Source organism: Capronia coronata, assembly GCF_000585585.1.
Source record: "Capronia coronata CBS 617.96 chromosome Unknown acBCG-supercont1.1, whole genome shotgun sequence".
Classification (NCBI taxonomy): Eukaryota; Fungi; Ascomycota; class Eurotiomycetes; order Chaetothyriales; family Herpotrichiellaceae; genus Capronia; species Capronia coronata.
The window spans coordinates 2,677,477-2,702,064 of NW_006912893.1; the positions used below are offsets into that span (position 1 = coordinate 2,677,477).

The 24,588-nt window shown below is 51.2% G+C and overlaps 8 protein-coding genes across 8 annotated transcripts; 3 read left to right on the forward strand and 5 right to left on the reverse strand.

Annotated features, from left to right (window-relative positions):
• Positions 1-132: 132 nt before the first annotated feature.
• On the reverse strand, positions 133-1,565 carry A1O1_00950 (ketol-acid reductoisomerase, mitochondrial; the record flags this gene model as incomplete). Its single annotated transcript, XM_007721865.1, has 5 exons — positions 133-157; positions 215-882; positions 933-1,211; positions 1,269-1,300; positions 1,355-1,565. 5 exons carry the CDS (start codon positions 1,563-1,565, stop codon positions 133-135), a joined length of 1,215 nt encoding a protein of 404 aa, XP_007720055.1.
• A 535-nt stretch (positions 1,566-2,100) lies between these two features.
• A1O1_00951 (NEDD8-conjugating enzyme UBC12) lies at positions 2,101-2,569 on the reverse strand (the record flags this gene model as incomplete). Its single annotated transcript, XM_007721866.1, has 2 exons — positions 2,101-2,253; positions 2,309-2,569. The coding sequence occupies 2 exons, from the start codon at positions 2,567-2,569 to the stop codon at positions 2,101-2,103; spliced, it is 414 nt and encodes a 137-aa protein (XP_007720056.1).
• Positions 2,570-3,443: 874 nt separating this feature from the next.
• A1O1_00952 (chitin synthase 3) lies at positions 3,444-6,272 on the reverse strand (the record flags this gene model as incomplete). The annotated part of the gene is made up of 3 exons (XM_007721867.1): positions 3,444-3,557; positions 3,627-6,164; positions 6,222-6,272. 3 exons carry the CDS (start codon positions 6,270-6,272, stop codon positions 3,444-3,446), a joined length of 2,703 nt encoding a protein of 900 aa, XP_007720057.1.
• Positions 6,273-9,479: 3,207 nt separating this feature from the next.
• Positions 9,480-10,847, forward strand: A1O1_00953 (uncharacterized protein; the record flags this gene model as incomplete). The annotated part of the gene is made up of 1 exon (XM_007721868.1): positions 9,480-10,847. One exon carries the CDS (start codon positions 9,480-9,482, stop codon positions 10,845-10,847), a length of 1,368 nt encoding a protein of 455 aa, XP_007720058.1.
• Positions 10,848-15,794: 4,947 nt separating this feature from the next.
• A1O1_00955 (uncharacterized protein) lies at positions 15,795-16,967 on the forward strand (the record flags this gene model as incomplete). Its single annotated transcript, XM_007721869.1, has 4 exons — positions 15,795-16,008; positions 16,095-16,305; positions 16,399-16,567; positions 16,644-16,967. 4 exons carry the CDS (start codon positions 15,795-15,797, stop codon positions 16,965-16,967), a joined length of 918 nt encoding a protein of 305 aa, XP_007720059.1.
• Positions 16,968-18,594: 1,627 nt separating this feature from the next.
• Positions 18,595-19,749, reverse strand: A1O1_00956 (uncharacterized protein; the record flags this gene model as incomplete). The annotated part of the gene is made up of 1 exon (XM_007721870.1): positions 18,595-19,749. One exon carries the CDS (start codon positions 19,747-19,749, stop codon positions 18,595-18,597), a length of 1,155 nt encoding a protein of 384 aa, XP_007720060.1.
• Positions 19,750-20,398: 649 nt separating this feature from the next.
• Positions 20,399-21,133, forward strand: A1O1_00957 (uncharacterized protein; the record flags this gene model as incomplete). The annotated part of the gene is made up of 1 exon (XM_007721871.1): positions 20,399-21,133. The coding sequence occupies one exon, from the start codon at positions 20,399-20,401 to the stop codon at positions 21,131-21,133; it is 735 nt and encodes a 244-aa protein (XP_007720061.1).
• Positions 21,134-22,393: 1,260 nt separating this feature from the next.
• Positions 22,394-23,971, reverse strand: A1O1_00958 (uncharacterized protein; the record flags this gene model as incomplete). The annotated part of the gene is made up of 1 exon (XM_007721872.1): positions 22,394-23,971. The coding sequence occupies one exon, from the start codon at positions 23,969-23,971 to the stop codon at positions 22,394-22,396; it is 1,578 nt and encodes a 525-aa protein (XP_007720062.1).
• Positions 23,972-24,588: the final 617 nt, after the last annotated feature.

Consider the following 24,588-nt stretch of genomic DNA (forward strand, 5'->3'; position numbering starts at 1 on the left):
GCTGGAGAATCCATGGATTCAAGCCTCCCTCCATTTCCATATGTAAAGAGTCACTTTTGCAAAACGCCGTTCCTCTCCTCTTGGTATATCAAGTCACGTCACAGATATTCAGATTGTTTGTGAGTACCAAATTTACTGGTTCTCTGGTCGCAAAGAGCTGCATTTGACATTAGTACTGACCGAGAACTGCGATCGCAAACATTGTGTGACTTACCGAACAGCCTTGCCCGCACGCCAGATCTCCAAGTTGCGGATCTCCTCCATCTCCTTCTCGTACTTCTCCCGGTAGTCGGGTTGGCTGTTGAACTCCAAGCTGCGCTTGGTCTCCTTGCCGGTCTTGACGCTGTCATAGAGCTCATTGAACACTGGCTTCAAGGTGTCCTTGAACTTGCCGGACCAGTCAATGGCACCACGACGGGCCGTGGTGGAGCAAGCGGCATACATCCAGTCCATACCGTTGGCGCCGATCAGAGGATACAGTGATTGAGTGGCTTCTTCAACAGTCTCGTTGAAGGCCTCGGATGGAGAGTGGCCACGTTCTCGGAGAACTTCGTACTGGGCGAGGAACATGCCATGGATACCACCCATCAAGCAACCTCGCTCGCCGTACAGGTCAGAGTACACCTCCTTCTCGAAGGTGGTCTTGTAGAGGTAACCGCTGCCAATGGCGACGCCCAGAGCAACAGCCTTCTCTTCGGCCTTGCCAGTGACATCTTGGTAGACGGCAAGGGAGGAGTTGATACCACGACCCTCTCGGAATAGAGATCGGACGGTTCGGCCGGATCCCTTGGGCGCGACAAGGATGACATCAATGTCTTTGGGCACATCGACCTTCGTCAACTCTTTGAAAACGGGAGAGAAACCGTGGGAGAAGTACAGGGTCTAAACAACAGATCAGCAGGGGTCTTGGGTAGCAGGCAAGCTTGTCACACCTTTCCCTTGGTCAACTGAGGCTTGATCGCTGGCCAGGTTTCACTCTGCGCGGCATCACTGAGCAAGTTCATGACGATGGTGCCGCGAGAGATGGCATCGTCCATCTCAAACAGGTTCTTGCCCGGAATCCAGCCATCTTGTTCTGCCTCTTTCCAGGATGCGCCGTTCTTTCGGACGCCGATAATGACGTTCAGCCCGTTGTCACGGAGGTTAAGGCCTTGACCGTGACCTTGGGAGCCATAGCCGATAAGGGCGAGGGTGTCGTCCTTGAAGTATTCCTGTTCCGCTGTCAGCCACAGGCACTCTCGAAGATGGTAAGCAGGGTGTAAGCATACCAGAAGCTTTTCACGGGGCCAGTCCTCTCGTTCTACACAGAAATGTCAGCAATGTCCGAGGACAGATGGCAACGCCAGGTACGCACCGTAAACCTGCTCCTTGGTGCCGGCAAAGTCAATTGTCTTGACACCTCTTGTCTGCTGCTGACCTGGAGCCGCAAAGACAGAACGCTGGGAAGCTGCAACGATCGGTCTGGTCGACGGAGCAGAAACGAACGAGCGTTTGGGCATCGATGGGGTGCTAATTTTCTGCTTCGACGCAGTGCGTAACGTTCTCGCGAAGGTCTTGGAGGCCATGATGTCTGACTCTTTGTAACGGCAAGAAGGGAGATTGAACGATTGTGAGTCGGAAAGAGTCTGGGGGAATTTTTGGGCGATTCGACCGTTGCCAAAGTTATCCTCGAGTTATTATGTACTTTTTAGTGAGCTCCAATTGCTACAGATTTCACCCGCAGTCAGCATTTCGTCTTGGCTCCGACAACGGGCTCTTTTCGGAGATGTGTTTGTCTCCCCGGCCGGCCACCACTGCACTGCGTCTGGACCCACGACTGTTGGGTCATCAGTATTCAGTTACACATCGCTTGCTCTCAAAGACTAAAGACCCGGGATATGAAGTGTTCAAGTCCGTCCAAGATAGTGTCTTACGCATCGACCTCTGTAATCCCTGCATGTCGCAAGAACCTCTTCGATATGGGACTCGGTTATGCCACAGATTTCTGCCTCTAGGCCTATTCGCTCCAAGATCGCAATGCTTCGAATTCTGTGATGTAGTTGTATGTCCTTGAGTCGTTCATCTCGTCACAGTCCTAAGGTAGATAGGATGTCGTGGCTATCATCGCAAGACTCGGTCATAGCTTACGCCTCTAACCGTTCCACCGCTCATGGCTGTTCTCGCATTCCTTCTGAAACCCTCTCTGTTATTTCTAAGGTCTTCCGCGGCCTCCTTGTTGAGCGGATCGGATGCATTAGGTTCGAGGAAGAGGAACTTGGACTCTAGTCAGCAAGTGGGAAACCATTGTCAGTGAGATCGCCTCGCCTACCTGCATGCCTACGATCACCGCATTCAGATTCAATACTGGTTTCCAATCTTCTCTCAGGATGTTCAAGCAAACATTTCCTTCCAGGTCGATGTTGGGGTGGTATATCTTCTGCGTGCACTTGACCTTGGGCGGATCGTGCGGGAAGTTCTGGTTGATAGAGAAATTGAACACAAAACTTCCCCCTTTGTACATTCCCTCGTCCGGTTCGATTGTGAGAGTGAAATTGAGGATGTCATCTGGGTTCGGAAACGTCGTCTTCATCGTCGATCCCAAGGATAGTTCGCTCAGATCTGAGGTGGTTAGTAATATCATGACTCTGGGTGTCCTGCCAGTTCAGCTCACCTTTCTGGACACGCAGTTGTGCCGCAGTGACCTTCTTCTTTTTTTGAGTGGCTCCTTGTGCTTGTTCATCTTTCTGTTGTTGTTGCTTCTGTAGATTGCCATCAGCCGCTGTTGAGACTGCGTGCCGACTTTCCTACCATGGACCATATTTTCATCATCTTGACGGCTAGACTACGCCACCCCGGCGCGCAATTGACTGTGGACTGCGGCTGGATCGATGCGGCGATGAGGAAAGAGGGATCTTATGTCGTAATTACGCCGGAATTTATGTGCGTATCGGTCAGGGAGAGTGAAAGCTGTGAAGAGGCTTGGGTACGGTGTTGTTGCACAAGTGGCGTCGTGGAAGGGATATGCTAGGTGGCTCACGCGGTGGTGGAAGATGGCCTTAGGAGATGAAGGGAAGCGCAGCGCGATTTAGGTGTACGGATGGCAATCAGTGAATTGTAGGTGTATCTAGGAGCGCAGACTCGATGACCGTCAACTTGCCGGTCCAATACTTGGGGAATATCGCCTTTGGCTCACATGACGCAGCATCGGAACTCTTTACAAGATTATCCCGATTAGGTCGGCCTTTGATTTTACTGACTACGTACTGATTGTGGTCCTTCCTTGAAACCACTTTGTATGGCAGTGACCGTTTTTCGACATTTCGGACATTTCGGTAGATACACCACACAATGCGCCCTATTGTGAGCGCCCTATGCATAGCCATTCCGGCCAACGCTCCATCCTATGATCAGCCTTTACGACCCACGCTTTGCAATGCAGAAACCCTGTCCAGCCTGACTATCGTCTATTGAAACAGCATAACAACCCGGTTCTTCCGAGGAACCAACAGCAGCCGATGAAGCGAACCAGAGACAATGATGCGGTAGTCCACAGGAGGGCTTGGAAGAAGTGGCTCGTCCTGCTAGTGGCCCGAGACTGTCATAGAGGTCAGTAAGTGACTAAAATTCAGTGAGGGCGACAGTCTTACCGAAAACCCGAAGTCGTCAATACTGTCGCTTGTTATTGCAACAGCAAGCAAGGCGTTCGAGAAGATCCATGTCGCAACCAGTCGAGTTCGGAAGTTCTTGTAAGAGTCCTCCAAAGTCTTCTCTTCCTTTTCTGCCGGTGGCTTGTAGGGGGCCAGAGCACGTCGAACAGTCGCCTCAAATTGACTGTCAATATCTGCTTGTGGCTTGTCGACTTCTTCGACAACTGCAGTCTTGCTCTTCTCGTCCTTCTTTGTTTGCGCGGAAGGGAGGACATCAGCCTTGTCTGCACCCTTGGTTCCCCAAGAGACGTCATGCCAATTGCTGAAAGCATAAATCATCAGAATGTTGATGAAAGACGGCATGAGGAGCAGGTATTGAATGAAGGACGTGAACATGTGCCATGGGTCCATGTATAGGAACGAGGCGACAAAGTACAGCCCGAACGTGGCGGCGAGTGCGATGATGACAATTCCAGGTCCGGTTGAGGCGAAGAAGGACTTGACAAATTCATTCGCTCCCTCGTTCGTAACAATATCAGTGCCATCTTTGCTGGTGAAGGCCCGCACCACCAGATACATGGATAAAACGATGACATAGAGTTGAATGAGGCCAAAGAGGCAGAACGAGATGATGTATGCCACTTTGGAGCCCTTGGGTCGATTTCCCAATGCCAGGATGAATTGGAGCAGCAGAAAAGCCAAGTACAGGTATTCCAGGATTGTGTTGACGATCGGGGTAGCAGTGTTACCGAACGGAAAGGCCGAATTGTTGTTGCTGGAGCTGGGTTGGCCCACCAGGTCCATCATGACCTTGGTGGTCAGCCAGAACGAAGCGAGCGAAAACCATGACAGGATGACGGAGACGATGTTGTAAACCATTTGGATGTGGAGAAAGAACATTCGGATGATGTTGTGTCCGGACTTGTACATGCGGGAGAAATGCATCAACGAATAGATGGAGGCGGCAAAGGAGCCGTTGAGCCAACGTCGACGCTGTCCGATGAACTCAGGCGCACCTTCGGGCACATCCGTTTCGGCTTTGGAGGCTTTGACGTAGGTAAGATGCCACTTCGACCCGGCTTTGGCGACCAGTTCAAAGCACAGAATACGATCTTCGGCCAGAAACATGTTCTTTTTGAAGATGTTCATGCCTTCGATACCTTTCTTGCCCAATCTCTTGGATAGAGTGTGGTCGCCGTGAAAATACTGCTCGAGAGGACGACCCATGATGGCTCGGAACCGGTATGCCGAAAATGCGCCGGGCAAGACACTCACGTAGCCGAACGAACTCTCCAAGGGTTTGTCAAGAATGTTGCTGATCTTGTATTCGAAGTTTTGAGCAGCGACCAGGGGATTCAAGAGTTTTCTTCCAAAGACTCCGCCGGGGCCCAACATGGCATGGATTTCACCACAAGCGCCACCCAGGTCTTTGTCATTGTAGAAAGCTTGCCAAAGCGCCATCAACGACTTGGAACCGGGCTTCGTCCCAGCATCGAGCAGGATACAGACTTCCGGGTTTAGGATGCGGCCAAACCCATTGAACAACCATCTGTGAGAATTGATCTTCTTGCTGTTCTTCTGCTTCAGACAGAAAATCATCTGTACAGGCGGCAGGGAAGTCGCGTCGTTGTCATTAGGTCGGATCAATTGTTGATTCGCGGTTACCGAAAGTTGTGTCGTGTATTCGAAGATATGAGCCACCGTCTCCTTGCCATCCACGTCCTTCTTCATGACGCCGTCTTGGTAGACGCCGACAGTGGCTAGCAAGTCGAGAGTGTTCTTGTCGCAGGGGTCAATTCCGTCGAACACGAGACAGACAACGATCTTTTGCCATGCCGGGCCGCCCTTATTCCAGAATTCGGACTTCTTCAGGTTGACGATGTCGCGAATATTTTGCATGACACCATGGAGAGTGCGAGCCGTCAAAACCTTGTCCTCGTTGTAATAGGTAATAGCAATGAGCAGTTCAGTATGCCGGTTGTACATTGCTGGGCGTAGATTGTACCCATTCTTCAAGGTGAAATCATCAGGATCGCAAGTTGCTGCCGTGTACCGCATGTGTGTGAACTCCTCACTGCCGCCTTCAAGGTCATTTCGGTACTTTGACTGAATCGCATTCTGTATGGCACTGGGAACTGGGTAGTCAATACTCAGAACGCTGCCCTGGACTAGTTTGACCTTTCTGGTCGCGTAACGCTTGATTGTCCCGAACCCAGGCGCTTGCCGCTCTCGCCATGCTTCAGTTGAATCGGTTCGGTCAATGGGATCGGGCGGGCCTGCCGGGGGGAAGCCTGCCTGCGCATTGCTCAGCCCATAACCTGGGCCGTATGGTTGAGTATGTTGTGGATTGTAAGTCGTCACTGGCACTTTTGAAGCGTCCCCTCCCACGTAGGATTCATTCAAGGTGTAGACCGACTCTTGTCCCGGGGTCAGAGGTCGAGAGTGAGGATCGTCATATTGCGATTGATATGTGGCGGTTGGATGGAGTAAGGAATGTTCTGCTTCGTCTTCTGAACGGTGGGCGGGAGGTCTGTAAACCTGTACAACATCAGCGTCCAACTCCTCTCACCTTCCTCGCAGTTGCTCTTCACATACATTCATGGGTGGGATGTCATTCAGCTGATGACCTGGGTATGGATTTGCCATATCTCTAGATGCGATGGTTGACACTCCGTCAAAGACGACGATCTGGGGCCACCCAGTACGGGGCAAGGATAGTGATGGACTTCAGCCGGTATGACAATCGAAAGTCAATGATGCTGAGGGATACTAGGGAGTCTGTGTGAAGATGACAGCCGCCAGGGCCGGGTATTAGTTTATGGGATAGCGCTCAGCTGCAAGGTACGAGGGTGATTGATGTGATATCTGTAGATCTTAGATCCGAGGGAGTGAGAATCAGGGGAAGGGCGAGACGAGTGCGGAGGGAAGTGAAGAGTAGATGCGAACAGAGACAAAGAATTCACAACAAGGAGAACAGCATGCACTGTAGTATGAGGGTCCCGTCGATCAGACAAGGAGCATGAGCGACAGAGATGTTTCAGGTTTTCTTTACTACACCCTTGCGAGCCGGTTGCGTACAGTTCTCTGCATGTTTGGGTCTGTCGTCTCCAAGCGACCCATCATCCCCTGAGTGTGCGCAGCCCAGGCGAACATGCAGAAAATAGCTGCGACAACTGAACGCTGACGCTGACGCTGACGACAGGCCCATTTGGCGGTCTCAGCCATCAAGTGGTTCGCCATCATCCAGATGTCACCACCAACGCCGATGGTCTGAAACGCAAAATGATTCGTGCACCTCTCTACTGTCGTCCTTCGAGAACCCGGATGCAGGCTGTGCACGACTTTGTTGGAGGGGATTCGCTTGTTGCGGATCTCGTGGCTGGCGGCTCCTCAGCGGCCGCAACCGGCCACTAGAATTCATTCTCGGGTCGGGCAACGGGTCGCGTTCGCGTTCGCGTCTGCAGCACGACTACAACTGCTTTTGCACCTAGATACCCGATATGCAAGCAGAGTTCAAGCAAGAGTGATGATGTTTGATACAGAGACCTACTACTACCTTGGTACCTAGGTAGGTATCTACAGCTCCCCGTGTCTGAAATTATCAATCTGCAATGCCTTCCTCAACTCTTCTTGCTCAAGAACATGTTGTGAAACATTAAAGCCGATTCCCCCGAGTCCCTGACTCTCGCTGGACCCGCTTGTCGTCTGATGGCGCCGCGGAAGGAAGCGGTTTAGGGCAATGTACTAGTACTGGTAGTACTTGTATACTAGATCCAAGGGGCCCGATTCACCGCGAACAAGTACGTAGTACGTACCTACGTACTACATTTTAAATGGCGGTGCCGAACAGGCCCTAACACAAGACGTGGCAGTGTACGTACTCCATTCCAGCGTTAATTCTCCACTATGCCCTTGAAGTCGTGGGGAGTACAGTATATATGGGGGTTCAAGGAGGATAATCTGCATTGAACTGCTCAACAGCCTTCTCCCAATAATGGCGAGGATTTTGGTGTGACAGAAATGTCGCTTCATAGCAAAGTCTGTACTACCGTGCCAGCGTGCTTGCACTCGTCGACAACTTATTATACCTTGCAGGGGCCACAACAACACGCAGTACTGTCCACAGCCGGGAGGTAAGCAGCGCATATTTTTAGATCAAGGCAGTGCTGGCCCTGGTAGGCGCCGCATGTGCAAACGGTTGATGCATGTCCCAGGACTTGGCCAGCCTCATGGTAGTTAGTATATCAATCACCAGCCACTGCACTTCTCAACTCGATCTAAAACATGCATGAAATCACAAAAAAACATGAATACGCTAGGTGGACTGAAACGTCCTTCATATATCACGATTGGGTGTATTGCAACCAAGCCAGCATCTGCATGTTGATTACATGACTGCCTGCCTCTGTACACAGCACCCAGAACGTGGTTGCGCCAAAAGGAGTACGTAGTAAATGAGGAATGTATGGCCATGGGCCATGTTGCGGTAATTTATATAACAGTGTCGAATGTTTTCTATATGCACATGTCGCAAGTGCTCCCTCATCTTGCACCATTAGGTGTCAAGACTGCGATTGACAGCCTCATCGTAACACTGAAGCCACGTACGAAGAAAGTCAACCAATCTGTGAAGTGCTGTCAAAATGCCCCATCACTCAATATTCCTCGACGAGACAGCTTGGCCTCCCTAACCATTTATCGAGAGACTTGAAGAGATAGGTTTTTAACCAACAATGGTATAACATTCCGCATACGTTGATGATGAAGGGAATCGACATCGCATCTCTGAGGCCATACAGTTTACCCATATATGTGTGCAGTGATAGATTCACCCATCGGCTAAGAAGTCTAGGAGATTCGAGGCTCAAACTCCCCTTGCAAAGAAAAGTGTTTGAGCGCAGCTGGCGCGTTTCCCTAAGGGCGTTAATGGGGCTCTTGGAAGGCTTTAGGGTGCCGCGCGTTGCGGCTGTCCACCAACAGCAGGCCCTGTATCTGTGGTGCGGGCTCCTCGGGCTTGTTGGACGAAGCCTAAGGGTGCCCCTTCATCTCCCTCAGATCCTTTGGCGCATTGGTAGGCCGGCAGTTAAGACCAGGTTATCCCAGTACTAGTGGATGCCTGTGGATGGTTGCCCTTCTGCTCTGTGCTTCGTGAGTCGTCAGCAGCCATGTTGTCAAGTAGAGATGCCTCCTCTGCCCAATAATGCTCACTTCTACTGCCCACTACCACCGTCCTTGTGCCCTTGTTAGGTGGCATTCCCCCAGTCACTTTAGGTCGAGAACGCGAGATCTGCTCCCTCTAATGAGACATTGGCATCGACCACCTTCACCTTCACCTTCCTCTTTCTCGACATACACGAATTGACTTTATTCCTCCAATTGACCTACCAACTTCCATTCAATCTTTCAATTCGACGTTTTTCGATTCTCTATCGGCCTTGTTGTTATTGTTGCCGGCACCCGACCGTCCCACATTCTTTCGTCTGTTTTCGGTCACCAGAGCTACCGCGGTCTGTCCGTCAATCCGTCCGCGCGACTCTCCTCTTCTTCGATTCCATCAAGCAGCGGAAACCCATCACGATTTCCAATACTACGGCGAATCCCTCATCTGCCAGACAGTCCCGAAGATTGAGAGGGTGGCAAAGCTACATATTGAAAGCGGCAAAAACCAATCGCTGGTTCATTCTTCATTTTCCACAAAAAGGGGCGGTTCATGCCTCAGCCTGGAACTCGAACTTTTACCCACGCTCCTGTGCCGTGAGGCCGTAGGCTCGATTTCAGAGGGCAGTTAAAAGTGTCAACCCTTCTTGCGGCGCTGTTATGGAGTCGATACACTGTACAACAACCTCTACTACCATGCCACGGCCTCTGCTAACACACCATGCAGATCACGATCGTGCCGCTCATCCTTTGTTCAGACGTTGCCTGCAGTGTCCTCCAGATCCACCCAGCTGCCCTGCTTGCGCCGCCGATGAGACATGCTCGCTAAAAGTCCAATCGTGCGATGCGTGTGCCTCGACGACATGCGTGAAAATCGGCTCATTACCGGGACAGAGCGCCGACCCGCCTAAGAAGTCGAAACCGATCGGAGGTATAGTCGGAGGCGTCATCGGTGGGCTGGTAGCACTCGCAGTGGTTGGCTTTTTGGTCTGGTGGTTTTGCATCCGGAAGAAGAGACGCGTCGAGACTTGGTATCCTCCTGAGAAGAGAGACCAATCTACTTTACACCGTGCAGACCGTCGTTCCACGAGATCCGCGCACTCTATCGCCTCCACCGTACTTACACGAGCATCGAATGTTATCCAAATCGCCTATATCCCTGGAGTCACCGTTCGATCTCCACCAGAGTCTCCGGCCTTTCAGGTACCACCTGTACCTGCACTCCCTGGCGGCCGAGGACCCAATTCGACCGCATCAACACCGCATTTGGAGCAGCATTTCTTTATGCCAGGAGATCTACGGGATTCAACTTGGTCGGACACATCTTCCCTGGACCCTCGGATAAGTTTGGCACCAAGCCTGGCGCGTGAGAGTGTGGCTACTACCATCTATCGTAGTGATGCCATTGTCCCTCCTATACCGGCTCAACAAGCGTTCCGCGCCCAAGCCAACGTTGTGAGTGTCAAGTCTGGACACAGCACTCCTGGTGCTTCGTCAAATTCTAGCTCTAGGACCCCGCAAGTTCCACAACTACCTACATTGGGCAACAGCAATAGTTCGATTGTGGCTAGGAATGTCACCGCCCGCCCGATCGAGGTCAAGAAGGTTAACTCGGGGACAAGGGTCCCCACGTTGGCCAACCTGGCAAAACAAGCTTCCAGGAAGAGTAACACACCAACCTCACCGGATTCAAAGGTTGTGCCTGTCTATTCCGACGAAAAAGAGGTTGTCGTGGGTTCGTCTAGTACCACGCCCAGTTCAGACAAGGACGAAGCTTCCATAACGATACCCAGGCCAGCCTTTGCCGGCAACCATTCAGCAAGGTCCTCGTCTGTCAGTGCTGTCCCACCGCACACGCTTACGGCCAGCACGTTCGCCGGAACAACACAAAGGCATACAAACAGCAACACTTCCAATGTCAATGCCATGATCGAGGACGCGATCAACCGAGCTCGAGACCCGCAGCATATCGGTGTCACCAGTCCAGCAGTTCGTCCGGAACTAAACAAGCATGATTCAGGGCCCTTTTCAGATGCAAATGAAGTCAAGGAGAATTTCCCTTGATGCTAGATGTTTTTTTGACTACATTCGACGACAGGCCTCGCGGCCAATTGATGATCTTTTTGGGGCGACTGAGGATATTTGGATACCATTTAGCAGCGAGTGTGTGGACAGGACCACGAATGAAAGAGAATGAAAGATTTCTACCCAGTAACCAAGTTTTGATCCTTCTGTTTCTGCTTAGGCATGTGTATGCGTGAGTAGAGACGTCTTTTCCAGTTGCTTCCTCCCAAGATGCGCCTGGTAAGTCTCAACCTCTCCTGGGCTTCGGAGTTCTCGGCGAAGGCGTGTACAGCCGGCTGGCTTGACTACTAGACGTTGTGTAGCCCTTGAAGAAGCTGTTAACAACTGCAACATGCCACCCTCAACTTGGTAGTCAACCGGCGACCACATACATACCTACCTAAGGTATCCAAGTATCATGGATGGGCTGTATAATGCATTAGGGGACCAATGAATAGACAATCCCCTAGACACTGCATCCCTTACATTTTTCTACTAGGTAGTAGTTATGTGTCAAGATCGAGACATCCATCGAATGTCACCGTGAACGGGCCTAGACAGGTGCGGTCGTTGCTTTGCAATGACCCGAGACCCTCTGCTCTGACCTGTACAGGCCTAGGCGCCGAGCATGAGGAAGGATGAATCATGAACAGGATCACCGACAGCGAGTGCAAATGCCGTCCCCCAACATCCTCCTTTGACTTCCTTCAATCGTAGTCCTTCTTGATCATTCGACCACCAAGTCCCCTATGATGGTCTACGAGATAGATTAGAAGCAGAATAAGGAAAAGAAAGTAATGTTTGGCACGCAGGTGACTTTCCATCCACCACGGGTCTGACGGAAAGCCTTAAATGTGCCTCTGACACAGTTTGGTCTAGTTCGCAATATGACCTACCACCCTACAGTCACAGGAGATACCTGTATTTAGGCATCCTGCAAAGGGACAGCGGTTGATTAATTGCGTTCAGATCTGTTTTTCATGAAGTGTGAAGAAAAGGAAAAAGAAGAAACAAGAGGATCGAGTTTCGTCGTTTGGAGTTTTGATGCTGTCCGCACTGGCAGGCCCTGCAGCGGCAAACTAGCCACGGCACAGGCTTGGCAATATGCAGTCCGAGTAATCAATCCTACTTATAATCTACTTACAACAAATGCATCTCAATAAGGCCCAGAGGGCCAATTGGGGGATGTGGTCTAGTGGTATGACGTGTAAGCATCATTGCCTCCTTAACGTCTTCCGACAGTCAACTAATAAATCTGCAGTTCCTTAGCAGTCGTTCTCATACGATTGGAAAAGGTTCTGGGTTCGATTCCCAGCCTCTCCAATAAACTTTTTTGGGTCCTGGGATTTTTGCTGTTTTTTAGGAGCTTGCAAAAAGGCACTGCATCCAACTTCAACACTACTGATCTCTTGGCATACAAATAATCCTTCAACATGAAGTTCTCTTTTTGCTTGACAAACAGCTCCTTCCAGTTTTTCATCTACAACCAGCTGATGTCATGTTATGAATGATGTCTTCTGCAGCGCTCAATCATGCTTCCAAGAATGATTCCCATCGCTGGGCCAGGGATTGTGTGCATCAACGCAACGACGCTTCTTTCATCCCGGCACGATCTGAATGATGTTCATGTAAACAAACACACCACACGTGGAAGCATCTTGATCCTTGACTCCCATGATCAAGGCGTGGATCCAGGGGGCCTTCCAAAAGCCCCAATCGCAAAGTGGAAGAATGAAATCTGGCTTTTAGCAGGGCCTTGTCTACTCCACCCTGCTTCTTCTTGTCTTTTGATGGAGATGCAGGACTATTTATACGACAGACATGATGAACTAACACTCAAACACTCGATAAGTGACAACATTTTGATGCTCTTGTCAGGGACGCACGAATGAACCGAGCTTCGCTGGAGCTCTTCGCCAACACGATTATATTGCAACGTTGGCCTATATGGCCTGGTGAAAGCTCGTTGTGGATAGATTCGGCTGCCCGTTTCTGGCCTTCTCTTGGAAGACAGCAATGAAAGTAATTGAATCCCGATCTCAAGATGATCGGTCTGGCTCCTACGCTTTCCTGTGTCTCCATGAAGAAGATGACATGGAACAAGGACCAAAACAGCAATCCATGACCATTCACTCACCTACCTTCCTGCCCTTCCGTTGGGCCCTGTTGTTTACTTGGGAATATGAGCATTCAATGATGACGCTATATACCATGACGACGCCATATACCTCTTAGTAGACACAGCAGGGTCGGTGGGCAGACTAGAAATCCCTTCCCATCGACACGTAAAAATCCCTATGTGGACGTCTGAGAGGTGAGATCGCTGTTGACATTCCGCAAGTACCAGAGGGAATTAGGCCGGTGAGGGAAATAATATTGTGTGGTCGCAAGAGAAGTCCTCTGACACCGACGGTGGTGATGATGGTTCGAACTCTGAGAATCCGAGCCATGAGCAAGTCGAGGCAGCCACTCAAGGAGTAAAGGAAAAGTCAGACCACAGGAAACATACCATTAGTTTGAAGAGGCGAGGATAAGCGAAAATGGGGAAATGGGGAAATAAGGTGGCAACACGCGACGAGAAGGCGACTGTTGTATGTTGAGAACGAGACCAGGTAGCCAACACGAGTTGATACGGGGAATTTTATGGGGTGGTTGGGTTGACGAAATGCCCCAGCCCAAAGTGGCCTGATTTGTCCCCTTCAGGCGGGCGAGAGCCGACCTTTTTCTGTTCTGTTTACGGGAAAGCTGGGGGATGGTGGAGGAAATATTCCCGGAGAAGCGGAAGTACAGGAAGATGATTCTGTTGGTTGTGTTCACCCTGGACATACATGTTGAAAAGCGAAGCTTTCTGACGGCCCAGGTTCCGATACTTGACAAGCTGTAAGGCTGGATTTCAAAGTGCAAGTTACTTTTATTATTAGCCCGGACAAACCGTTATTGGTGTTGTCGATTGAATCAAGTCTAGAATTCGCGGGAGAATTTCTAGGAGGGTTTCTAACACTCTGGAGAATTGTCAAGGGACCTTGGTGTGTCTGTCAAGAGTGGATGGCCTGTCAAGCGGTGTACGTAACTCACACACCATGGCTAATCACTGGGGCAGCAGCACAGTCCAGTGCTGCGAAGTGTGGTGGAGAGAAGTAATTTCACAACAGCCTCGACCGTCAAGTTGAGAGTCGAGACACACTATTATTTGATGCCCATGAGGGACATGACATTTGACGTGAGCAAGCGTGGATCTCACATGCAAACTGAGGGTCGAGGACAACAGAACAGTGGTAACGACACCCTGGATACCAAGGGAGAGAGATGGTCACTAGGAGTACCGGGAAGGTACTCTGTCAGTAGATGCAGAGCACTTGCTGCCGTAGTAGGTGAGTACAAGTTACTACTACAAGACTGGGGAGGTCAGTAGTAGTAGATGTCTTCAGCTGTTGTACGCGGGGGGTGTGTGTATGTGTGAACTGTGTACTATGTAGCCGGACTGCACTGGTAGCAATCAATTTATTCCGGCCGAGGCTCGATGACGACGACGACAGCGGCCATAACAGTGACAAGGATGATCAATAAATCGAGTGGCCATAAATCATATTAGGGAATGTTTGTGTGTGCGAACAATAATAAAAAAAATCCTCCCGGCGGCTTCCTGGATGGTGGCTGAGTTGCTGGAAGAGGCGACATACGAGCAAGACGGCAAAGTACAACGGTAGATGTATTTCGATCACTCTACCATCTTCTCTCCCTCCGCAGTGTTCCTAACCACCAGCCTCAGGAGCTCAGCCTGACAGAACAACTGATGATGATGATGTATAGAGTACTATACTACCTAGGTAGTAATACATGGCGTGGCGTGACGGATCTCGCGGAAGGCACTTCTCTGGTCTCGGTCTCTAAACTACACCTTCCGAGGCCGAGTCTAGGAATAGGAACAGGAACAGGAATCATCCCCAAGCCAAGTACCAAATTCCTTGTGGCGTCAACTTGCCTCCTAGTAGTATTCGTCTTCTTCTTGCTATATCTCAGCTCCGTTCGCCCGCCATACCTAGGTAGTAAATTCAAAACGAGAGCTGAGGATGAATGATTGTTTGTTTGCATGTTCAAGACCACATTCTTACTCTGTGCATCCTCCCGTTCCCCTGTCGGATATCAGGCTAAACAACCCCATCAACTAATGACCTCCAGGGATTTGCCATCCTGGTCCCAGACTCCTCTCCATCTTTCATCTCCATCTCCGTCCCCATCTCAATATCCAGCCTTCGGACCAATCCCAATCTGGGCATTCATCCATTTCTTCCCCCGTCATACTAGCTTCTGTAACCCTTTCTCTCCCCTTCCCCTTTCCCTTTCCCAGTCGAGACTCCTCGCCTGTTGCCCGCCCGTGCCCTCCTCTACGATCCTTGTCTCCATTATCGAATACGGTGTCCACGCCTCCTACTAGTTGTCGAATAGACCAGGTGGCATCGCAAAGCCGTGAGCAGCATCCCCGGGTGGTCAAGGCTCAACATGTCATCTGCTCACCTGCTCAACTCACTAACTGCTCATCACAATCCAATCCAATCCCATCCCTCAACTCTCCGCTCTCTCCCTCTTGGCTCGATTCAATTGATCCCCATCCACTCTCTCGTCCTGAAGTCCTCTTCTTCCATCTCCAGATCCTCCAGACCTTTCCTGGTGTGCCACGGGACGACCAAGGGTCCCCGCCGAGTTCCGGCACTTGTTTGTGCCCTTCCCCAGAATGAACTATGAATCACCCTTGCCTGCTGCTCGGTCTGATCTTCGTACTGGCTCACGGATACTTAAACAACAGCATCCCATCCCATTCCTTCGCCTAAGTAGCTCGTAAATCCTCCTGTCCTCAGTCTCTCATCCCAGCGTTGACCGCTCGTCGAGTTCCAACTTTCAAACAACAGCGTCCTCTTGATCGATACCCATCACTTCCATATACATACCATGGCGACCAACGCAGACCACAATGACTTCAGCAATGCTGCCACCCGGACCAATGTCATCAACAACGGCGGTAGCCCTGGCTCTACATCCCAAGATTTCGAAAAGGTGACTCGCGGGATGAGCCATGAGGAGAGGGTGGCCGCTCAGAATGCCGCTCGCTTTGGTTACGGTCCTTTGGCGAATGTGAGCAACGATGCCGACGCCACTCTGCCAGGTAAATTCTGATTCCTGATTTCTTCTCGAGAGCAACAACCTCGAAATCACTTCACAGAACAACTCATTAACGTTTTGCGCCTTTAGCCTTCGGTGGTGAGTTCCAACCCGGTCTATACCGGTCAGTCGCCGAACGCAAATTCGCCAATCCCGCTCCTCTCGGTCTCTGCGCCTTCGCCTTGACAACATTCGTGCTCAGCTTGATCAATCTGGGGACTCGGGGCGTGTCGGTACCCAACATCATCATTTCGCTGGGCTTTGGCTATGGTGGCCTAGTACAACTGTTGGCGGGCATGTGGTATGTATTATGTACCTCCTGAGCATCTCGATCCTTTGGGGGTTTGCGCTCTTCGATTTCTTTCACCAGGCTAACCAGCAACGTCAAACACAGGGAAATGGCTGTTGGCAACACGTTCGGTGCCACTGCTCTGTCCTCCTACGGTGGCTTCTGGATTTCCTTCGCCATCATCCTCACCCCAGGCGGCTTCGAGATCGAAAGCACAATCGAAACCGCAGCCGGTAGCAAGACCTTGCTTGATTGCATAGGCTTCTATTTGATGGTATGATTTGGGCGTTGCGCAAGAAGCGCTGTCTCCTTCATACTCTAGTTCATACTAACTTGATGTTCTCTTGCAGGGCTGGTTCATCTTCACAACCATCCTCCTCTTCTGCACCCTGAAATCCACCGTCGCCTTCTTCATGCTCTTCTTCACTCTCGACCTGTGCTTCCTCTTTCTGGGCATCGCCTACCTAGAACACGAGAACGGCGCGCCCAGAACCAGCTGCCTGCGCGCCGGAGGTGCCTTTGGCATCCTAGCCGCCTTTACGGCCTGGTACAATGCCCTCGCCGGTATCGCCGACACTTCCAACAGCTTCTTCATCATTCCCGTCGCCCACTTCCCGTGGTCGGAGAGGGGGAAGGCTGCGCGCTCGGTCCACAAGACGGAACATACCGCATGAGCGAGTCAGCACGGTATCGAGGTCGCATACAGCGGCGATGAATGGAATACGAGAAAATGTCTCTCTTCTTGCGTGTCAGCGTATACGGGCTGGAACACGATTTTTGCGACGAGGTGACTTGGCTGCGATGAGTTGGACTGTTGGGGACCTATTTTACGGCAGGCGTGGAATTTCTATGTACGCAGGACAACCGTCACGATTGAGGATGTTTGAAGAAGTGACGAATTTTTGGGACTACGGAGTATATCTGTGACTCCGGATCATGCTATGAGATACTACTAGTACCAAGTTGTACATTCCCTCTCGGATACCCCTTATTATCATGCGTTACGCTTGCCTGGTATTGTATTTGTGATGAGCAGACAAAAAGATTGTCAATCCTTCTATGTTGAATACCGAAAGGATCAAATTGAAATATGACTTGCCTGATACTCAAGTTTGTTTTTGGTTCTATCAGATACAGAGAACTAGGTTGTTGGTCTGATGTCTCCTCCCTCCCGACGGTAGTCTCCTCACAAATTAAGGTGGTGTATGGAGTAGAGAGGTACATGTACCAGACAACCAAGGTCACTTAGATCTTGAACCTTGAACCTTCACAACGGCCATAACGGCCATACACTACACATTTTCCAACTAAGTCAAGATACTGCCTACCTAGGTAGGTAGGCAGTACTAAGGTAGGTAGGTTGCCCGCCACTGGCAGAGACAGACCATCTCTCAGCATCCAAGTCTTTCTCCTCGTGCAAGTTCGACAATACTAGTACCACATGATCGATATTCCGCTCCTTAGTAGTACGTTATACTGTGCAATTGTCACGCGCAACTGCAGTTGAACGATCCGACCGGACCGTTGGCCTAAGTACGTAGGATGACGTTGTGATATCTTTGATTGGGGGCCAAAGTTGAAGCCATGACCACTGCACTGCACTGCAATCCCCACTGCACCCCATGATCCATGACCCATGATCCATGCCAGTGCTCCATGATCGTTTGATCCCCGGAATTTCCGTGCCGAGGTACTACGTAGTAGTAGGTACCTTAGTTTCCTTTGATACTACCTGTAGGTACCTGACTGACGTAGGTAGATACATTACCTGGTGATTAGGTACCTTCTCCTCGAGTGTGAGAGATGTGAAACTGTATGTAGACATACATCACTATACTAAGGTAAGGTACCTTAGGTAAGGTATCAGGTACTGATTCAAGATGCACCCCCTCGAAATGCTAGTAGTAGTAGGGGAAATGGATTGGCTTGCTTGCGTGCATGCATGGAATCAGTTGCTATGACGTTGGATATGTATTGGATACCTGGTAGGTAGCTTAGTATGGTCTTTCTATATTGGATTTCAAGATACTACCTAAGTATTCTTCTCGTTATGCAGTTATGAGTCCTGTCTAATCGAGCGGCAAGCCGCCGTTAAGTTGTCCATAACTCTACTGTGTTCGTTATGCCTTTCTGTTTCTGCCTTCTGCGCCTGAACCTAAATGCTAGTAGGGGGTAGGTATTCATGCTGACTTGGAGAAATAAATGATCGCTCTTGAACTTGACAACCGAATGCTGACACCGAAAGCCGAAGCCCATTGTCGACAACTCCTCTTGTGGCATGCTTGAAGATGGATCAAACCTTCAAAGTACCGCAAATGCGCTGACATAGCTGACACTGCTGTCCCGGACATTCACGGCGTCACTGCTCCTTTCGTACCTCATGAAGCGGAATTTCCTTCTGGTCGGATCAGTATTCGCGTTCGCAGCCTCGTTCTGGCTCTTCTCCCTCTCCAACCGCTCAATTTCTTCCACACCAGCCATGAACACTCCGATGGGGTGTCTGCCACAAATCGTGTTTCCCGTTTCCCTAAGAACACCAAGGAACTCCGAATGCTTCCCCGTGGCAATGGCGCACATACAGGCCCTGTCCACATGTGCTATGCTCTCATATATCTGAGGGCCCTCCTTTGGGATTTTGCTGTTTGACCTGAGCTCCTCCCCTTGGCCCAGCGTCGGCATCTTGTGGACATCTTCATTGGTCGACCCTTTCGCCGTGGTAAATTCTCCTCGTACACCGTTCGGAAGCATCAGCGGCGACAAGGCCGGACTCGGTGCGTCCCGGACGTAGTATGTATACCCGAACCTACTACCCCAGTGACAGAAGTCGGATGAGATGACAAAGGCGTTCTCCTCGTCTGCGATATATGGTGCCAGCATCTTTCCCAGAGCTTCCTCCGTCGCGGCATTCGTCCCGCCCACCATTATCGGCACTAGAGGGGGATACGAGGACTCGGACTGGTCAGGATAGAGTTTCTGCAGCAGCCGGTGGATATATGGCAGTTGCATTTCGGCGCTGTGCTCCGCCTCGTCGACCGATTGGGACATGGTGGTGAACTTCACCGTGCGGCCTTGTACGGTGGTCGACAGGCTGGACAGGTGTTTGATGGTTTCGTGATCGAGAGGGAGGGGTGTTTCGGACAGAGGAGTCTCGTATGCGTCCACAACTGGTAGGGCCGCCGTGCTTAGATGGTGGTGATGGGATGGATGGAGGATGAAGATGCGCTTGGCTTTGGAGAGATCCAGACATTTGTACGCCCATGCTGCACAAGGGCCAGAATATGCGTATCCGGCATGGGGAGATATCACCACTCTTGCACCAGGTAAGGGTAGTTTCTCGACTCCAGGCAGAATATCCTTCTCGGGGACTTTCGACAGCCAGAGGTCCAGTTGGGTTGCGAGTTGTCTGCCATTGCCGGAGTACCATGAACCCGCATGGGAGGCTTCCCTGACCGTCATAATGGTCGACGAAGGCAAAACGAATCCGCAGAAAGAGGTATTATAGACGTCGTAAGCAGGGCAAAGAGTCTCGAAGTCGTCTCGTGCCGCAAAACTACAGGTGAATCCTAGCAGTGGTGGATGGTGATCGATGTGGTCAATGGCGGGGTGGGTTTGGGGGGAACAAACAATCGTCTGGGGGCTTTCTGCCCCTCGTCATTATAAAATAGAGCTCTCCTTCAGCCTCAAACATTCGCACCCCATCCTCGTGAAGATCGAGCACTCATTCTTCGTCCGTACCTAATGCTTCCCAGATGGGTCCAGACAGAGAATTGATTCATGCACACACATCAATGTCGAGCGTGTGTGTTTCGGAATGACAGTGCGTATCTTCGATCGTCCGACTAATATGTGTTAGCGGCGGTGCGCCCAGCCACATCCTCCCTGCCATTTGAGTCCGTGGTGAGAAGTCCGACACGTCGGTAAGTACTATCAATTATAGGCATGATATAATCCGCGACGCGCAAAGTGGTTTTCCCCATTCCACACGCGTCGTTATCTCTTTCTCATCCCAGCTTCCTGCGCGACCACCAATTCTCCCTAGGAATACACAACTACGTACACTCTCAGCTCAGCTATTCAGAGAGGCCACATTGGAACACTCAAAAGAATGGGCCTCAAACGCAAAGCCCTGGTGCTCGAAGATTTAGACACGCCAATATACAACTTCGGAGAACCGAACACAGGCATTAGCTCCTTTTCGTCCCCATCATCCACCGATACTACGCATTCGGTTACCGACGACGGTCATGCTTCGTATCCTTTGAAGTCCTGCAGAATCGACAGCGTTCCCTATTTCAATTGCCGAACGCGCAAGCGACACCGCGACGGCCGGCCGGACGAGGCGACGATCCACGAACACACATTGAAGCAACTGTACGATGCGCAGAGGCTGCATTTGGACGAAACGATGCATCTTCCGGAGGAGGACATGATATCGGTAGACGGACTGCATGGCGACTATGACCGTGCCGACGCAGATTCGGACGCGGATATGCTCGACGATGAACAACCGATGCTTGTTGAGCTTCCGCAGGCCACGCAGCCAAACCAGAAGACGCTGGACGCATTCTTTGGCCGGAGAGAAACCCACAGGGCTACCACGATCTCTCAACAACAATTTCAAGCGGCAAGACCAAACTCCGAGCATAATAACGGTCACACAATAACGACTACCCCCGACGACTCGATGTACGCCCAAGACCAGCATCAGAGCCAGAATCAAACCCGTGTGGAGCCGAGACTATCCTACGATCGCCGCGAGATTCCGGAGCCATCTATGGGATATATGAACTGGAGGAGTCAATCTTTGCAATACCTAGATGCTGTGATGGGCTTCCAGTAATGTTGACCGATAACAAGTGACGACATTGGAACCCGAACATGGCACAAAACCACACCATTCATGGGGAATGGCTCAGTGGAAAGAGGAGGGCTGGATGGAGCTGGGGTCTTTGGTCTTTGCCGGAGAACTAGACGCCTTATACTTTGTTTTGCGTTCAAGCCAGAACCGAGACAGCGGAAGGATAGTTTCTGGGGTTGTGTTTCGCGATGGCATGAAGTCGGTCTCCCTGTTGTGGATGGATTGTGGTGGGAGTGATTTCAGATATCATTAGCCTTTCGCAAGCGCCACCAGAAGCTGTTGACAGGGTGTCACGCCTGTGTTGCGCTATGTGAAACAAAAAGGCTTTTTGGGAGACTGAATATCTGTCGAGGGAAACGGGAATACCCAAAAATGCTATATCCCATTGGGTTCTCTTGGACATTCAAGATATCCCGCGAGATCGCCTTCAACCGGCGGTTCCATGCTATCTGCCTCCTGTTCGTCCCGGGTTAGCTTGCTCGAATCTTTCTTCTGGCTTTGGAGCCGATCGAGATGGGCACTGCAATGCCCGAGTGCGTAGACTCCTTGCTCCGCACTACGGACTCCGGATCTGAGTTGCGTGAAGGCTGGCGGTATAATGGGTACCTGTCATTGTCATTGTCATGGGTTCCCAACACTTTGAGCACTTGCCCCGCGGCAAATATACTTGGAGCGCACATCCGTGCTGAATTAGGAGTATCCGAGGATGCTGCTCAGACAACTGTGTTTCCAGGGACAAGCATGGGATCAACATAGGACTGCGAATGATGATTATTGAGCAAACTCCGCTTCACACTTAGTGGTTGACTATGCAACGCCAGCAATGCCTCATCCAGCCAGGACTTTGAAAAGAAACAAAAGGGAAGCATATTACCATATGCCAGCCTCAAACTCCCGAACTCCTCCCTCCCATATTTCATGTCGTGACCTCATGCCGCTGCTTTGTATTAAAGGCATCCCCTTTGACTTTCTTGTCCTACGCTTTGCACATAACACAGTCCACGTTTCCACCCCTGAAAGGATTGAGCTCGGTGCTTGTATCGGACGCAAGCCCTTCTTTCACATACTCACGACAAACCCTTGCATGCGCAGGGAAGAAGTGCAGACCTCGCTTTTCAATGACACATCTGCCCGTCCTTGGATATCATCAACTGGTACAACCCGATTGACTGTTGATTTCTGCTTCAGCACCTAGAAACCACACCTACCTCAATTTGCATACCGAACCGAGACCAAGCTCGCTCATGGAGACATGGACATCGTAGACTCGGCATCGCCGCCATCAGCAGAAGAGGACAAACTTCGAGCAGCTTCTCCTTCCGCAACCCTAGCGCGGCGTTGCTCCCTTAACGCCTCTCCAACTAAAACGTTCATCCGTTCCGAATGCACGTTTTGCATCTTGTTCATTTCGCGTTGAATCTTCTGGAAGTTCTCGAGAGCCCTGTCTCTTGCTAGCTTCTTCTCCTCGCAGACACGACCTAGAGACACGACATCTAGCGGAACGCCATGATTGGCTTCTGCTTGTGCTGCCAAAAGTCTTCCCTGGGCGTTGATGTTTTCTTCGCGGGTCCGATTTTGCTCGTTGTAGGCAGTCCGCAGTCGATCCCTCATTTCCTCGAGCTCCGTCATTTGATCCTGTCGAGCTCGGGTTATCGCACGTCTTGTCTCGGGGGTCAGCGTTGCAGGCAGCGCGACTGCGGAGCCTCTTGGCTGGAAAGTTGTGTAATGAGCTCCTCCTCTAGGTCGTCGATATGCGGGCCGCGAGGGTCTGGCACTGACGTTGAGTTCGATTCTGGAGTCACCCTTCAAATGCTCGGGTGCGTCGAAACTTCCCCCTTCATCCCAGGCCTTCTCGTTGACTGGCGGTACCACGTTATTCAAGGTACGTCTTGCATCAATACTGCGGCGGCACTTCATGCACGTTCTGCTCTTGGAATAGGTTTGAGAGTTGACCCACGCCGACAGGCAAGAGACATGCATGGCAGTGTGGCAACAAGTGATCACCGCCATGAAATTGTCGGGTTCGAATTCTAGCTGACATGCGGGACATTCCCTCTTGTGGTCTTCCAAAGCTTTGATGCTATCTGTAGTGGCTCGACTGAGAGTCAGCACGATTGCAGGCTTCGGTGTAGACGGTTCTGGTGGAGATCGTCGTCGAGGGACAAATTCATTCGTGGCCGGGTTCGGAGGTTGAGGTGGTCTATTTTCATCATGACCGAGAATAGCATTACTTCCAAAGTGGCTGGCCATCAAATATCTGGTGGACTCGGAGACGCGCCCCGCAACTTCCCGCAAGCGCTCATCTGAAAAACCAGTGGAGAGGTGCTGGAAGAAGTCGTCGGGCAGGGTCCGTGGATGCATGGGAATGGCCGGGGGTGGACGTGGATGCTGATAAGCAGGATGGCTGGTCACTTCAGAAGGTCGTTGTGGCGGCTGGGCTGTCGAAGGTGCGGTGGGAAAGCTGTAGGGTAGTGTGAATGCCGGGACAAGGCCTCGCAAGTCTTGGGCAAACCCGCTCCCGGAGGCGAGGTATTGCAGTGCCGCATCTTCCTCCCAGAGAGCACCCGAAGTCATCGGCGAGGGCGGCGGCAAGAAGGAGAAAGCGTCGTTGGGATGGCCATAAAATGGAGCGTAGTGTAGATTTGGAGGTGGTCCAGCAATGTTGGGAGGACGAGAAGAGTCAGCCATGTTTCGAGAAGGAGCCGGTTGCTCTTCCAGCCTCCGACGTTTATATTTGTGATCTTCGTCAAGGTCTTCTCGGTCAGGACGGTCGTGAGATGCCGTGGTGGGATAACCTTCGGAGACCGGTGGAGACGACATGGAGATGATGTTTGATAGTCCGTTCACCTGAATGGAACCTCGAAACTATCCTGCCAGATCTTTACTTTAGCCTAGCCTTAATTGCACCTTGAAAACCGGATTCCCTTTTTCAAGAATGTCCCGATGGTGCCGAGAAGGAAGTGTAATGTGAAGATCAGCTGTGACCATGAGGCAATGGCCGATAACCGCCCGCAGTGGGGATGCTTCAACAACGGTACGCTGGGAAGGCAGTGATACTGTGAATTGAGAACGGCAAGACACTGTTAGATCTGTAAACGCAGCTAGGCAGGTCGATCTCGCCCCGACAGTGACCGGAAGGACGGGAGAGGATCGAGAGGAAGAAGCATGAAGGTGGTTGTGGTCGGAGGAATGTCGTAGAAGTAAGGTTGGGCTGGATCCGAATGGTCATGCGAGGTCTGTGACAGAACGATGGATCCTGGATCCAGTTGTTTCGGCCTGCTGTGGCAGAGGATGATTTGATTGTGAGGGGACTCGGACCTTGACTAGGATCGGGAGTGTTAGCATCCAGTCGTTAGCGACGACTGACTGGGGTTGTAAGGATTGGCACAATGAGACTCGACCCGCGGGTGGCACGGCTCAGAGTTTACTCGACTTGA